Source organism: Megalobrama amblycephala, linkage group LG12 (genome assembly GCF_018812025.1).
Source record: "Megalobrama amblycephala isolate DHTTF-2021 linkage group LG12, ASM1881202v1, whole genome shotgun sequence".
Classification (NCBI taxonomy): domain Eukaryota; kingdom Metazoa; phylum Chordata; class Actinopteri; order Cypriniformes; family Xenocyprididae; genus Megalobrama; species Megalobrama amblycephala.
In genome coordinates, this window is record NC_063055.1 from 40,010,568 (window position 1) to 40,028,138 (window position 17,571).

The 17,571-nt window shown below is 37.6% G+C and overlaps 1 protein-coding gene across 9 annotated transcripts in view; it reads right to left on the reverse strand.

Annotated features, from left to right (window-relative positions):
• Positions 1-17,492, reverse strand: part of LOC125280549 (serine/threonine-protein kinase WNK2-like) — a 71,040-nt gene extending 53,548 nt beyond the window's left edge. For 7 of the 9 annotated variants that reach the window (XM_048211153.1, XM_048211152.1, XM_048211151.1 and 4 more), the window contains exons 1-2: positions 17,148-17,287; positions 14,334-15,019 (exon numbers count right to left, since the gene is read on the reverse strand). In XM_048211153.1, coding sequence (XP_048067110.1) covers positions 14,334-14,957 — 624 coding nt within the window. In that variant the 5' untranslated portion in view covers positions 14,958-15,019; positions 17,148-17,287. Of the gene's footprint in view, positions 1-14,333; positions 15,020-16,788; positions 17,114-17,147; positions 17,288-17,329 lie in introns of those variants that run through there. The other 2 variants (XM_048211146.1, XM_048211145.1) reach the window with 2 other exon arrangements.
• Positions 17,493-17,571: the final 79 nt, after the last annotated feature.

Genomic DNA, 17,571 nt, shown 5'->3' on the forward strand with positions numbered 1-17,571 from the left:
TTTAATTCATTTTTTTTTTAATTCATTTTGATTAAATTTTATAAATTAATCAAATAAGCTTGATATTAAATCACACTAAACAAAATGAGCTCAGTGATGCTATAATGAAAAACATGCAGACAGAAAGAAATTGAGAGACTTGAGCTCCATTTCTAAATTCATAAAGTCTTGTGATGTCTTCTATATATTGTTTTTTTTCCAAGCAAGTGAGATCTTCCTCTATCATCTTGTGCCAATTAACATCACATTTAATCATATGTAGAGACACTTTTCACAACCCAATCAATTCCTGATGGAGAACATCAAGTCCACATTACTCTTATCTTATGGCAGTAAAATGTGAATGTTGTTTCATGCTGACTATAAACCACGGAGTAGCTGAAAGTGTAAAGTAGTCGTTTTTAGGTTCTGATGAATGTGTACAAGAAACTATACGTGTGTGTATATATATGTGTGTGTGTGTGTGGTTTTTCCAGCTCCAGCAGCCTCATGCATTATGCAGTGGTTCAGTGGTTCAGTGAGTCTTTCTGTCCCTACATGCACCAAACAGCAGCAGGATCTCTGCTTCACCTACAACACAGTGCAGCACTGGCAAAAAAAAGCTTTCAAACTTACGATTATCACACTGTTTTACAAGTATACTACTAGTCAAATGTTTGGAGGTAGGTAGGTATTACAGTTTTTAAAGGGTTAATTCACACAAAAATGAAATTTCTGTCATCAATTACTCTCCCTCATGTCGTTCCACACCTGTAAGACCTTCGTTCATCTTCAGAACACAAATTAAGATATTTTTGATTAAATCCGAGAGGTTTATGACTCTTCCATAGACAGCAATATAATCAACACTTTCAAGGCCCAGAAAGGTACTAAAGACATCGTTAAAACAGTCATGTGACTGCAGTGGATCAACCTTAATGTTATGAAGAGACGAGAATACTTTTTGTAACGACTTTATTCAACAATATCTTAATTTGTGTTCTGAAGATGAACAAAGGTCTTACGGGTGTGGAATGGCATGAGGGCGTGTAATAAATAACAGTTTTCATTTTTGGGCTCTTCCAACTCTTTAATGACATTTCATTAGCTGAGAATATTTTCATTGCAAGAGCCAAGTTGTACATTTTCTACGAGTTTTATAAGAGTTGCATAAATACAAAAATTTGTCATGAAAATGTAGATGGCGCTGGCTGACAGGTCCTTAACTCAATCTGTTTGCAATCACATCATTCTCTATAGGGCACTGCTGATTGGTTCCTGCTGTATCAGAAGCCAATAAGCTTGCAGCTCAATCTTCAAATACTTGGTCAACATTTGCAGCGCACTTTCAGAAACCTTCCACCTTCCCCAGCTACACCTGTATAGATCTGCTACGGTTAATTCGTGTATGCTATATTGTACAGCAACATGTCTTACTTTTTCACAGCAATGTGTTGTGTATGTATTGGCCGTAGCAAGTCCTGTTTTACTCTGCAGCAGCAGCAATAACAGCAGTAGGAATAATTAAAAACAAGTTTAAATGGGTAAATCTTCTACAGATATTTTTGATTCTTAAATTTTCTTTTCTGACATGCTCAAATTCTTGTTAAAACACACTAGAAATGCTTATTCTGTGCATTTTGAACACTTTTTGTGTGAAATTATATTTATTTTGTCCATCAAAAGTGTGCTTTCATTTTAATTGAGCGTCAGCAGCGCAGCAAAAATAGACTCTTTGTTGAAACCCCCACTTTGTTGGTTAACATGCATGCCGGAAAAAATATGCGCTGCTCACGCGCTGCAGTGTGAAACCGGCATAACAGCAGCAACAACAATAACAGCAGCAGCGTAGCAGATCTATTCCGCCAATACCAAATATATATCAACATTCATACCAATTACCATGCCAAACACTCAGAGTTGTCATGACAGAAATACACTAAAATAAAAACCAAAAAAAAAAACACTTTAGAATGTCAAAAGTTTTACAGCTGTTAGATTGGGACTGCCAAACCCTGCCTGCCAGTATAAAGTTATTTCTAATCTTTCAAATGATGCAAGTTTTTCATTTGTCTCAGCATGAGGACATCAAGAAGGCACAGAAGTGATGATGCAAGTGCTGTTCACAGTTTCAGTTGATGTGTGAATTTCTCTAATGAAAAAAAAAAAAAAAAAAAATCCCTAAATATTATTTACAGCTTCTGCCATCCAATAATCACAAAAATCTTTGTGCGTTGTCTCACAAAGTCTCAGGTTTCAAACTCTGTCACTCAATTCAGTCAATAAATAAAAGATACAGAACAACTTACTGAAATGAATCATGTCTCATGTATTCGCTCAATCAGTGTTTCAATCGTGGAAAGACGTCAGTAAAACAGCTGGAGAACAACATGATCCGATAACGTCACATTTACCTTAGAAAAGACATTCAGTGACCATAAACTTGATAGTCAGCTAGAAAAATAACTCTAGAGGAGCGCTTTGATTGTTATTTTACATATTCATAATTTTTTACTGAACCCATTTGTCAATATTTAATGTAGCAATAATGTAATGTAGCCTATTTGAATAAATCAGTCATGAAAAAAACTTGACAATCACAGTTTAAATGTTTATATTTCAACAATGAATTAGAGTAAAAATATTATTGTCATTAAAAGTTACTATAAAAACTGGCTAGTTTAAATGTTTAAATCAGTTGTTAATTTTAACCTGTAATATGTAGCGACTGACAGGGTTCCTGCATAGTTTACAGAATTAGTTGAGAGATTAATTGATGTGTACTGTACCTGATATAGATATATATATATATATATATATATATATATATATATATATATATATATATATATATATATATATATATATATATATATATATATATATATATATATATATATATATATATATATATATATATATATATACACTCAAATTAATCTAGATCAAATCTAATTAAATCAAGATTGGAAATGAATCACATCAAGCTTGTGACTCGAAATTGTATCAAATCATTAAATTTTAATGTCGATGCCCAGGGGATAGTTCACCCAAAAATGAAAATTTGATGTTTATCTGCTAACCCCAGGGCATGCTCAAGGCAGTTGGACATAGTGGTGCTTTAGAGGTAAAAATGATATAAATACTGTTCGGTTTCTCGCACAAACCGATCGTTTCGTGTCTTAGGACATCAATGTGTCGTCACGAGCCACAGGGTTTAATTTGGATTTGTCTGTGCATGTTTTTTTTACTCTTATAGATGAAGTTCCCATTGACATGCATTATAAGACTGACAGACGGCAACGGTTGGAGTTAAAAATCATAATTTGTGTTCTACTGAAGAAACAAAGTCACCTTCATCTTGGATGCGCTGGGGGTAAGCAGATAAACATCACATTTTCATTTTTGGGTGAACTATCCCTTTAAGTCCTCCCTCGTGTCTTCATGATATCTCTCTTTGACATCTGATGGATGAGGTGTCATTCATGTCTATAGTACAATGATGTGAACAAACAACTAACCCTGAGTACTAAACTTTGGCTAATAAAGTTTGAGCAAATACAGCGGCGATGGTTTAATCATCAAGCACAGCTATTAGAGCTGCACCATTAACTGTTAAAAGGCGGCGATCTGGATTTAAACACCCTCTCGATCTTATTCCTAAACGCTAATTTTTTTTGTGATAGCATACTATTTTCATTCAGTTATTCAGCGAGACTGGAGCAGGTTTGGAGACAGACACATCTAAATACGGGTGGTTCTACTCACAGGAATGAATTGATGCGCTTCAGTTTCAGCCCTGAACAGCTCTATTAGCACAACCGCTGACTGACACACACTCCCTGAAGACATTTATTGATAGAGCTATAATATGTGCAGACGTACTCACAGCTGAGCACACAGAGGAAATCTGTAAGTACACTAGCGTTTCCATTCCCAGAGCAAATGACAAACCAAAAGTTACATCACAAAATCTGTTGTGTGAAGTATGACTGCAGACCCTTCACTGCAGCTGCAGTATTTGGTGTAACATCATGAACATAAAACTGCAATCACATCCTCTGAGTCATACTCGGCTCTTTCCTCCGTCAACCGAGGCCTTTTCACATGTTCCACCTAGTTAGTTAGCTAGCTAGATATTTGAGGAGTTTGAAGTGTCTTTCTGTGCTTGTCATGAACTCAGTGGCGTTTAGGGCACTTCCACAGAGTAGACTACTGACTTCAGCGCTTTACTACAGCCCTGAATGCACGTGTTGTGTTTGTATTGAATCTGACCACAGCCCTGACTGACCCAAACATCCCTGTAAAGCAGAGGTCATCAGGTCAGGGGTCACGGCACGACCCTGCACTTGAAGTCTCTGTGACACTCGCTGACGGTGGAGTTTTGCTGCAATAGAGGACGCTTCCAGAGATATGATGCATGTACATCTGAAGACATAAGGAGCCATGAACCAGACAAATGAGAGCTTCTGTTATCGGTCACAAACATTGGTACGACTACAGATTCTCTCTGTAAAATGATTTTAATCAGCTTTGTATAAGGGTTAGTTCACCCAAAAATTGAAATTATCCCATAATTTACTCGCTCTTAAGCCATCCTAGGTGTTTATGACTTTCTTCTTTCAGCAGAACACAATTGGAGTTACATTAATAAATATCCTGGCTCTTCCAAGAAGAGGTTAATAAAAGGTTCTGAAGAGAAGCGATGGTTTTTGTAAGAAAAATATCCATATTTAAAACTTTATAAACTACTAGCTTCCGATAACGGCCGTATGTAAGCCTAGTTCCGGCGGAAGAGTGACCTCTGACCCGACACAGGATGTAGGAGTATCGTAATCTAAGACGACTCTTGCGGTTCAAACAGATATGGCTGTGCAACAAACTCAAGCTCCTCTTCTCTTATATCAAAATCCTCCAACATTTCTCTTTAAATTTTCTTGTTTTAGACTTCTGATTCGTGACCGGTGTTTTGTTTTGCTCTATCCTCTGAGCGTTTGCCAATGTGTCACGCGTCAGGTCAGAGGTCACTCTTCCACAGGAACTCGACTCGCGTACGACCGTTGCCAGAAGCCAGTCATTATAGTTTATAAAGTTGTGAATATGGATATTTTTCTTTCAAAAATCGCTTGTCTTCAGAAGGCCTTCATTAACCCCCTGGAGTTGTATGGATTATTTTTAAGATGGATGGATGAGCTTTTTTGGGCTTCAAAATCTCAGCTACAATTCACTCCGATTATAAAGCTTGGAAGAACCAGGATATTTATTAAAGGTGCCCTCGAATGAAAAACTGAATTTATCTTGGCATAGTTGAATAACAAGAGTTCAGTACATGGAAATGACATACAGTGAGTCTCAAACTCCATTGTTTCCTCCTTCTTATATAAATCTCATTTGTTTAAACGACCTCTGAAGAACAGGCGAATCTCAACATAACACCGACTGTTACGTAACAGTCAGGATCATTAATATGTACGCCCCCAATATTTGCATATGCCAGCCCATGTTCAAGGCATTAGACAAGGGCAGCCAGTATTAACGTCTGGATCTGTGCACAGCTGAATCATCAGACTAGGTAAGCAAGCAAGAACAATAGTGAAAAATGGCAGATGGAGCGATAATAACTGACATGATCCATGATAACATGATATTTTTAGTGATATTTGTAAATTGTCTTTCTAAATGTTTCGTTAGCATGTTGCTAATGTACTGTTAAATGTGGTTAAAGTTACCATCGGTTATTACTGTATTCACAGAGACAAGAGCCGTCGCCATTTTCATTTTTAAACACTTGCAGTCTGTATAATTCATAAACACAACTTCATTCTTTATAAATCTCTCCAACAGTGTGTAATGTTAGCTTTGGCCACAGAGCACTATCAAACTCATTCAGAATCAAATGTAAACATCCAAATAAATACCATACTTACGCGATTAGACATGCTGCATGACGAACACTTTGTAAAGATCCATTTTGAGGGTTATATTAGCTGTGTAGCGCGAGATTTAAAGGGGCCGCACACGCTTAATCAGAGCATATTTAATGATGCGTCAAAATAGGCAGTTAAAAAAAATTTATTAAAAAAAATCTATGGGGTATTTTGAGCTGAAACTTCACAGACACATTCAGGGGACACCTTAGACTTATATTACATCTTGTAAAAACTGGTTCTAGGGCACCTTTAATAATATAACTCTATAACTCTGACTGACTATATGCACAAAGCGTTCTTTAGAACTTCTGCAATAATATAAGCCAGCTGGAAAACTTCAGGTGAGATGTCATTTGCTGGTCTGTCGAGCATCAGTAGTGTAATACTTAGTTTATAATCAGAATATAGTCACTTAAATAGTCTGGCATAGTATTAATTTAGTTATTCAAACGTAAGACGACTTTAAAAAAAATAAGATAAATAAAGATGTTCCTTAGTGTTCTTCCTTAGCTAAGTTCAATTCGACCATCAGTTTTTACACTTTCGTGTGGAAAAAAAAACATCAAAAATTAAATATTTCTTGTGCACTTTAGTTAGATTCATTGTATAAAATGTGTTTTTTCATAAATGTGCTGAAATCATTGATCTTGCGCTGCACTGACTGACAGCTTCTAGGGAAAGCACGGTCCTCGCTTTCTGTGTCATTCATTCAGAAGAAAGTTATTGTTTTTCATGAGATTTTTTTGAGTACTTCATACTTCACATTGACAAAATGTATTTTTAAACCTAGTTATTTTAGAATGTTTAATATTTATTCAAAAGCGAAACTAAGTGAAAAACTATTAGAGGAAATCGCTGATATATGCGCAAATAAATGCTACTCTGCCGCCACCTGCTGTTTTTTTATTTTTAAATAAGTGTTTTCTATCAAATGTTGAATTTCCTGCAATTTGAATCGTTCGGTTTTACGAATAGGGACAAACTCAGAAGGATGAACAAATAATGTTTGTGGTCGTCACATTAAAAATAACATTTGAAGTGCTGGGAAAGGTCCCAATAGCTTCATCTTTATTGGAATCAATAAAACTGTTTTATTGACAAATTAGGTAAATGTGATAACTGCATTAAAATATTAATACAACATTAAAAAGCCATTGATGGTTTTGTGTCGATGTACAGCAACTACAGAATGAACAGATAACAGTTCACCGGAAATGCCAGAGCTGGCTTAACGACAAACAGGAAGTAACTGTACATATATACAGAGACCAATTACAGCAAATACAGCAGAAGAGTCAGACTGAACCAACGCAAAATGCCAAACAGAACTAAACAAAATGAGCAGATATGGATAAGGAGGAGGAAAAGAGGTCAGAGGGAACCAGACACAGAATGGTTTTGTAAGTCAAAGTTAAACTAAACAAAAATGAGAAATGTTGCCTTGGAAACTAGCTGATATAAAATACGTTTTTTTATTTATTTCAGTTAACGTTTATTTTATTTCAAGCATTTTATGGTTTTAGTTTGTTTTAGTTTCAGTTGAACCGTAAAGCTCAACTAAACTGTTTAAGTCAGAAATTGTTCACATTTTGCACATCAGTGTCTGTTTTAATCAGAAGAAGCCGAGGACAAGATCAACATCTTGAGCAAACGGTTACAGTAGCAGCTGAAACATTTATCTGCTACAGTGTCGGCGGAGGCTTTTATCCAGTTGTGTTCTGAACATGGCAAATAACAAAAGTAAATCTGGTTGCAAATGTAGAGAGTCTGAAGAGCTCTCTTGCTCAATCACTGATCTGCATGTCCAAAATACTGCGATTGTCAATGTCTCTGAAGCACTAGTGCCTTCCAGACCTCACACTGGAGCCGTGACGAGTTAACAGTGTTAATGTTTAGCCTGTTTCATGGACAGGCGGTGTTGTCGAGACCCGTTGTGTTGCGCTCGCTCCAGCTATTTTTGGACACAGGAACGCCTCCTCTCGTCTCCTGCAGCACTCACAACCGCAGCATCCTTATTCCTCATCCTTCAGCAGACACTAGATTAATATTTCCTCTCAGAACAGTCTTCTTTCATTGGTGGGATAGTTAAAGGGTTTCATTTTTATTCATCTGTCTTCAAACTATCAATTTTTAATTTCACGTGAATGAAAATTACATCTTAATTATTATTTAAAATACGTTCTTTGGAGGTCTGCAACCACAAATGCCAACAAATCTATTTGTTAATTTTGGTCAATAAATACAATTTAAAAAAATGTTTAAGGGAATATATTTTAGAATTTTAAGCCACAATTTAAGCCACAGTTTAGGCCACAAGGGTTCACAACCTTTCTAGCACTGCTGCCATTTTTCAGTGATGTTCTTCACATTTTGGAGAGATGAAATCCTCATTATCTGGTGTATATAAGCAAAACACAGCAGTTTAAAGTGCCCTATTATGATTTTTCGAATATTATCTTTCATGCAGTGTAATAAAGCCGTTTGTCAATGTAAAAGGTCTGCAAAGATCAAAGTTTCTCCTAAAAGAAAGCAGCAGTTCTGAACTGCCTGAAACAAGTCGTCAGTAATTGCAGGTTTGTATCTAATTTGCATAATGCCAGCCTGTGGTTTAATTGGCTGAACAGCATCTCTTTGCCCCGCCCTCAATCACTGTAGTTGTATCTGAGACTGGAAGAGTTTGGTTCGTGTTGTTCGTGTCGAGAAGACACCGTTTTCTGCTGCCAAAGCAAATCCACTTTGATGAGATTGATCAACGCCATCATTACCGTTCGAATCACTGTGAATCACGAGCTGCCGCTGATCCAGAGAGAGATATGAGAGCTATATAGATATGAAACAGCTTCACAAACAGTCTTTTCAACCACACAGTATCATTATTTCTGTCTTAAAATAATTCAGATTATCACAGAAGTACTGGATAAAAGTTTATAGTTCAGATATAAACACTGACGTCTACAGTAGAAATTAAAATACAGTAAATCTCCTTCTGAAAGTAACGTGATACTTCAAATAAAGACTGAATCAATTACATCATTACACCAGTAGGTGGAGACAAGTAACTTAAATGTATGTAATTTGAGTCATTCATTCAAGGGATTCATTCAAAAACACCTATTCATCCAGTAATGAAACAAGTGTAGATTTGAGTGAGTCACTGAATCATTCATTCAACCAATCTTGATGTTGTTTTTGTCTCCACTAGAACAGGTTTGTCCTGCTTGAATGTTGATTATTTTCCTCATATTCTCCATTGTTCAGCTCCTCTCTTCCCAGTCTGTCAGTAACGCTCTGTTTAGTTCCTGTCTCTATGAAGCCCCGCCTTCTGAAAAGCACAGTGTGCTCTGATTGGTCGGCTGGAGCACTGTGTTGTGATTGGTGTTTGGGAAATGCCCCACCCCTTACCATAACCACCAGTTTCAACACACTACTAACTAACTAACTCAACCAGGCCCCGCCCCTTTATTCTGCGCATGAATTATTTAAATGAGGAATATTGTGAAGAAAACTCAAGACTACAATGGAGGCGTTTCAGGAGTTCAGAAACAGATATAGAGAAGAACTCCTGCTGGAGGAACTCTGGAAACCTTTTTCATGATCAACACACTAAAGAAAGATGAAAAAGCATAATAGGACATTTTTAACAATGATTCCTCGAGTGATTCACAGTTTGGTTCTGCTCTTGTTCATGTCCGTATCTCTCTGGTTATCCTCAGCTGGCAGCAGGTTTTGTGAAGCACATTTCCCATGTGAGCGCGGCACTGTTGACATGGCACAAATCCACCTGATGTGGCTTCATCTGTCAGGCAGGACGCCAGATGCACATTAACAGATTTGACTGAAGCAGGACTCCACAATCAACTCCATAAAACGCTTTTTGGCATCCCACATGAGAACACACGATCAACGCTGAGATCTATGACGAGGAGCTTTAATTATTCCACACACACACACACACACACACACTGTCCGGACACAGACAGGATTTATATCGGCTTGGGATCCAGGTTGTGCTGAGCTTATGTATGCTACAGTATGTTATCCAATCATCTTCCTGAATCGCAGCTGCTGTAATCGAGCGCGGTCACTATTGAGCACCAAACAGAGACAGTGATAGACGAGGACAGCCAACATCTCAATAATGTTATCAACAATCTGTCACCAGCCAAAAGATCTCATATATAAATCAAAGCCAAAGGAAGTTCCATGCAATGAAAGGCCAACGGATCTGAAACAAATGTATCAAACAAACGGTCAACCTCTAATGACCTGCTGAAGTAAATGAACAACAGCACTGACCCACTTGGCAGCGCTTCTGCTTATTTACTTCCAATCCGCTCAAACACGTGAGCAGGCAAACCCTGACATGACTTGAATGTGTGGGTATATGATCACCATCAGCAACGCCACATTCCAGCTTAAGATGCTTATCGACAGAGCGCTGAGAAACACCTAACCCTAACTGCAGCTCAAATGTTGTGAATCAAGGCCTATGCCTTCGAATGCATTTGAAAGTCATCTGAACGCGTTTACAGGGCTCAACAATACAGACTCTCCATGGCCGGTCACCTGACTCATCAGCCCACTGCATCTCACATTTCTTTATAACGTACATGTGATTTAAGCCTTATTTATTTGCTTTTCTGATGCATGTAGAGCTTCAATCACTCATTAAAAGGTCGTGATCCTGATTCAAACACCCACATGATCTTTTTCCTAAATGACAGTGATTCAGCTGTATCTATTAAACCTTTGACAAGTGCGATCACAGCGAACATTCAGATTCATATCACAGAAGTACTGAGAAAAGTTCAGATATGAACACTGATGTCTACTGTAGAAATCAAAACAGGGTAAATCACCTTTTGAAAGAAACTTGACGCTTGAATTTAAGATTGGATTGATTACATCATTACACCAGTAGGTGGAGACAAGTGACTTTTAAATGTATTTGCCATTGAATCATTCATTCAAGAGATTCGTTCAGAAATGCCGATTCATTCAGTAATGAAAGTGCAGTTTAAAAATAAAATAAAAAATTGATTCCAATTAATGACTGCAGCAATTAACATTTTGTCACAACCTCTAGTAAATTGCATTATATTTTATTTAGTTGTCTATTTGGAATCATGGGAGAGTCATGATCTTGGTTTTAAACAAAACAAAACAAAAAATTCTCAATTTATCCAGAATCATGCAGCTCTAGATGCATTTAAAGAGTAAAAAAGGATGAAGAAATGCCTACATGCCACTGATTTATACGTTTCAAACTCTAATATATTAATGAAAATAAAATTTGTCATGCACATCAAAATTTGTTTGAAATTGTGTGTAAATTTGTATTGAACTACACAGCCTAAAGAAGATTTCATCCTTCCTGTGGAGTACTTCATTATAACGAATGAATCCTTAGTATGTAAACAAAGCCACTGCTAATTATTTATTTGAGTTCAAATAGAAGAGCTCATTTGAAGCTTAAGAAAGATGAAAACGCTATCTTTATTTTCTATCTCTATTTGACTGACAATCACCTGCTTGCGCAACACACAGCAGTGGCATAAGTGACGTCCGAGGGGATATTTGTTTTTAATGACCCTACAAGTTGGATTAAACCATCAAAATATGAGGAAAATACTTTATATTATTTTTAATATTTTGAATACGAGAGTAGAACAGAACACTAAAATGGGTTAATGCACAGCATTTATCTTACAAAATTATTTGGCAAAAACTACAGCTGCAAGTTTGATTTTACTATGATAAACAAATGCATAGAAAAACAGGAAAAAGCAAACATTGACTACAACAATCAGTTTTTGTTGGTTCTCTTGTTTTTGCATGCTTTCATCATTTCTTTGTATGACAGCCTCTATTTTTACCACCATAGAAACAGATGTAATCTTTGTGTCAGCACCACACATCAACATCACACTAAACACTTCTGATCCCTTCAGATCTGAGGAGCCACTGTTATAGTTATCAAACACCAAAAGCCACCATGAAATGACACTTTGTTATTCAATTTGTAATAATGAATAACAGCCTACATTAACATTTTGAAACAAATTGCATGTTTCCAAGGCCGCCGGGAATCTGGTATTCTTGCATTTGTGGTGTCAGTTGGTCATTGTAGAATATTTTTATACAGGTTTTACGCACAAGCACTGCATATAATGATGATATGGCATTTACAGCTATGAAAGTATAAACACTGGAATATCTAGAACACCAGGAACCTGTAAAGAACGCAGATGATCTCATGATGGCTGTTGTTTACATTCACTGACTGCTGTTATCTTAATTATACATCTTTCAGAATGTCGCAAGACTCAAGTTTCACCATCTGACCACGCTTTCACAGTAAATGTGTTACAGTGAGGGTCATCCCTTCATTTGTGTCGGGAACAAACAGCAACACTGTATGGCTGTAATGACCTCCTTTAGACAGACAGAGAGAGTGTAAATCACTGGTGCTCAGCCTGAACACTAATGCAGCAGGTCAAAAAGACAACAGGTACATTTACCTGCGCTAATGTCAGTCAATCGAAATGAATCCAATCTGATTTCAGATTCTGAAAATTCTGTTAATATGAACCCAAATGTTGTAATTCACATGTTCGTTTACGTGTGCATTCATGCATTCTGATCCTTTCAGACCCGGAGAAAAACACCACGATAACGTCACGAGATCTACAGCCAGTATAATCATTTTTGCCTTGATACTATCAAAAAAGAAAAAGATTTTTAGCAAATATTTAGTAAATATTCAGTCTCATACACTGACTGACAGTTATAAAGAAACACATGCATGTTCATAAGAAGTCAAACACATGTAAACTTAAAGATCTTATCATGAAGGCTCTGGTGAACACGTGCATCACGGCACTGTATGTGTGTGAGGCATTTCTGAACCTGATTGAGAAGATACTCATATTCAAGAGTTTACTTCAGAAGTGGTGAAAATTTACGTCTGATATGGGTTTCAGAATAAGGTGTGGCAAAATGGCTCGATAGCGCAACATTTCACGTACAGTTATGACATTCAGTAGACACGTATAACAGCCCAATACCTACAAAAAAAGCCCTGGTGCAAAATCTGAAAACCCAACAGGAAGTGAGATATTTTGAATTATATTGAATTATGAGACTGGAGTTTTTGCCATTTCCAGATGTACTTTAACAAACTCCTCCTAGAGCTTTAATCAGAATAAGATCATATTTTGTCAGTCTAACGTAAAGGCCTTTGAGAAGTTAAAGAAGTTTTCACTGTAGGGCGTGTCCGTGGCGGCCTGACAAATTTTGTGGGGTTGAGGGCCCTTTCATCGCTGCTTGCAGCTTTAATATTCAAATTATATTTGAATTGAATAATTTCAGTAAAAAAAAGCTTTTGTCTTGTCTTCTGAGGCCACAAGAGGGCGAAATGAACGAAATATTAATACGTTGCATTAAATTATTCAAAGCAATGAAATAACATGACTGTCTGTACAAAAAAAGTGCATAACATTTAAACTAACATTTATAAATCAAATATAAATTTGATAAACTATTATAAACAAAACAGCTTCATGTATTTATGCATAGTTTAATATAAAGAGCCAATAACAACAGGAAAAAAAACCACGCGAGTGCAATGGTCAAAGATATCTGTCTAGCGCATAGAAAACAATGGAAAAGCAGTGCAGAAAATGCATTCTGTGTGAACGGCTTGGTTGTGGTTTTGACGTAACCAAGATCTTCTCCTCACTGAGCTTCTCCATTTCTGCAATATTGGGTTCAAGTTCAACTGGATAGGCTAACAAAAACATTAAAATGCAACATTCAAATGTGGATTTTTATTTTCAATTCATCAAATATTCAAAATTCTAATTTTAAGCCCTGAATTGAACCAATCGCTTTGCAAAATGATTCACTGTTTGGAAGCGTTCAAAGCAGTGACCCCTGCTGGTCAGGACAGTGTAAATACAACAAACGTGCATAAAAACACCTTTTACAAACACATTGCACGTTTTATTGAAAGTAAAATCTTTCAGATGCAATTAACTAATAATCTAATGAGATCAAATAAAGCGTCTGTATAATACGTGTTCTTTTACCAATTTTCAGGGCTTGTTTTGTTTGTTTCATGGATGGCTCAGCTAAACAGGCCAATGAGAGACTATTAACTACTATTATTCCTTTAATTATACTAATGTCTCATTAAAACATCTACAAATGTATAAAACTGATCAGAGATCAGGTAAAAACCATAGACGCATGATTCATGGCTTCACAGAGATCAGAGACTTTGGCAGTTTGATACGAGCTCTGAACCACTGATTTAAAACAAAAGATTCGTAAAGGTTTTGAATCTTCATGAAGCAGTGTTTGAAAGCTCCCATCACTAAAAGTACCACAGTTTCACCATCACAGCACAAAACAGAAACGCACCTGAAGCTCACACCAGGCCACCTCCACCCAGGTGTCCGTGTCCAGGCCCTTGTAGACGGTCTTGAAGGACCCGCGGCCGATCTCGATGTCAAACTTGAGGAAGCGTCCGCCCGGAGAGGTGGCGACAGCCTTCATCTCAGCCTCCTCCTCGTTCTCCTCACTGGCCGCCTTTATGTTCGTCTTGATGCCATCCGTCAAGTCCGTTTTGGGATCTGTTCTCTCCTTCTCCTCGTCTGCGATGGCGCCATCAAGGTCTTTCTGACCCTTCTGGCTCTCCGTGCTAGATCCTTCTTGTAAACCGGACCGGACGGCCAGAGTTCGATCCACTATAGTGCGCAGGTTGATGCTGAGCATCTTATTCTGCTCCTCACTCTCCGGAGCGCAGTCATCCGGCTGATGCTCGTCATTGTCCGTGAACCACAGGCTCCTGCGGATGAACCTCTGCCGGGCGCCAGGCGGGTGTTTGGACGGCGGGTAGGAGCTGGGGTCACTGCCCGCACGCACCAGCGCCGAGCCCTCCAGCTTATTCACATTGCCCTCGCTGATGGTCTCGTAGATATTGAGCTTCAACTCACACTGGGAGTTTGGCACAGATGAAGCGCAGCAGTCGAGTTTGGGCTCCATGATTTAAATCAATAACACGGTGCAGCACTGACGCATTTCCCCAAACATCAGTGATGTCATATCTGTGGGAATACAACATATTCATCACCAATGCATTCAATGCATAATCATTTTTTAGATTTAGGATACAATACAACAACTAATCTTTATATCTCTAATAAAAATATGCACAATTTCTGTATGAATGGAATACACAATCCTGCCTCAGTTGCCTCCATGTGCACAAAGGTGTCAGTTTTTAATTCAAAGTCCCATTGTAGCCTCATTAAAACTCGTCTTTGATCATCAAAATGACATATTTAAACATTTTTCCTGTGAAAAAAAAAATTCTTCATGCCTTAAAAATTGAATTTAACTCTACACCCTTGCTTCATTTAAAGGTGCAATGTGTACATTTTATGACATAAATGCAATATAATACACATAACTATGTTTTCAGTGGTGTATAAAGACCTTACATAATGAACTGTTGTTTTTATTACCTTAGAACGAGCCATTTCTATCTCATACACATTGAATTCGCCATTTTGCAGTGCCATGTCTCTACAGCAGCCCTAAACGGACAAACTGCTCAGAGTGTTTGCTTGACTGCCGTCTCAGACATCGACATTTTTGTCCTGTGTCGGCCACCATAGCTGATCTATATTGCAATTCGCAACCTCACTGCTAGATGCCACTAATCCACTCATACGTAAGAGCTCAGAGATCCACTCGCTCAACTTACTGAGATAAACGCTGCACAATGGTATCGCTTTTTACACCGTCGGGCACATAACAGTAATTAATATGATTAGCCTTTTTCTTGACTACATTATCAAACAGCTGCTAATAATGTGTAGCTAATGTTACACAATGCTAATGTTCGCCATGTCAGAGTCAAAACAGATGCCTTCTAACAATCAGTATCCTTATAGAAATGCTTAGGCAATACTCAAAACTTAAAAAAAACTCAAAAGGCATATAGCTCATCATAACTTCATAATATTCATCATACACCCGCCAAATATATTGCTAAATATACCCGATTTTTCATACCAACAGAAAAATATTCCAGGATTACCTGGCTTCTCGAGACTCCCCTGCTTCGCAGCATAGTTAATGATATGCTAAAGCCCGCCCACACATTGACATGATTGGTTACAAGGTAGTTTGTGACGTCAGAAACAGCAGCGATTTCAAACTGCGTTTTTGAGACTCTTTAAATCACTGCAGCTTTAAGAAGAAAATACTCAGCAATGCTGTTGACTGATGAATTTGCACATGGTCTGTCTTAAAGCATATTAAAAACACCATAAACATATAAACAACATAGACATATAAACAACATTAAAACCTTGTTTTTTACCATAGGGGGACTTTAACACTAGTGCAAATGCTTTAGGTGAGCGCTTCTTTTGTGGACATGTTCATTTAATACTAATATTACATTATATATAACATTTTTTTTTAAAAATGTGCACGTAAATTAACATGTATTCTGCCCTGTTTAAGATAAAACAAACCATAAATTTCCAAGAAAATAAAAACGTATATTCTCAAAATAGAGAGAAAATTCAAACTTGTTTAAATTACTACCAGACAGTAATTGCTAGGCTATGGTTTTCTCTTTAATCTGTAGCTGCTACATTTTTGATGCAAAAAAGGCGACATGTCATTAAATATGCAGATTTTTGCGTATTATATCAGAAGCTATACTGCACAAAAGGCACATTTTTCTTAATTTGATGAAGCTAAAGGTTCCGAAGTAATAAAATAAAACTTTTATCATTTCGTGCATATAAAAAAGATCACGGTTTTAGCATAAAACATTCCATAAAAAAGTCGCACTTACCATTAATATGACTGAATATGATTCTAATCGAGCGGCTGTGGAACATGAGATATTATACCGCATGGGAAAATGTCACTTTAAGAGCGTGGCCTTTAAATGCTACCAATGCTAATGTAATCGACGAAGACTTAATCATAACAATTAAATGTGCATTTGAATCATGCAAAATACCGAGGTGAAATCAACACTGTTAAATGCCTCAAAATCCGTCGTTGTGTCTATGCGCGAGCGCTTTGCAAATGAATGAACGCTTGAAACGCTGATGATGAGCTCGAGCTCTGCAGGTGCGACACATAGGCAATTCAGCTCCAAAATCCTCCATCATATGAAATCAACATAAAGCAGCGATGCGAACTCACATGTGCTGGTGCTGTACGGCGAAACCTCCAGTGGGTTTGATGACGGAGGAAGATCATCGGCGGTGGAGATGAAGCAGACCGCAATAAATCACGCGTGTGACCAGGACACTGTGCGGTAGAGTCGTGTCGGAGTCCAGTCGGGCTTTAAACACACGCTATCGTCGCGCTCGCGTCTCACTCACCTCGGCATCCCTGGAAATTTCTCCGTGTGAAAAGGACTGCTGAATCCTGCTTTAGTGCATCTGCTCCTCCACGCCCATCTGAGACCGACATGGAACATTCCAAACATTCCTCTGCCTCCTCATTAATACAGGCATCTTACCTTTCACATCATCATCATCATCATCATTATCAGGGCAGCCCTTGCTACAATTGTGGTGTTTCTTTGCAGCTCATGGTTTGCCAGCAACATTTCACCAAACAT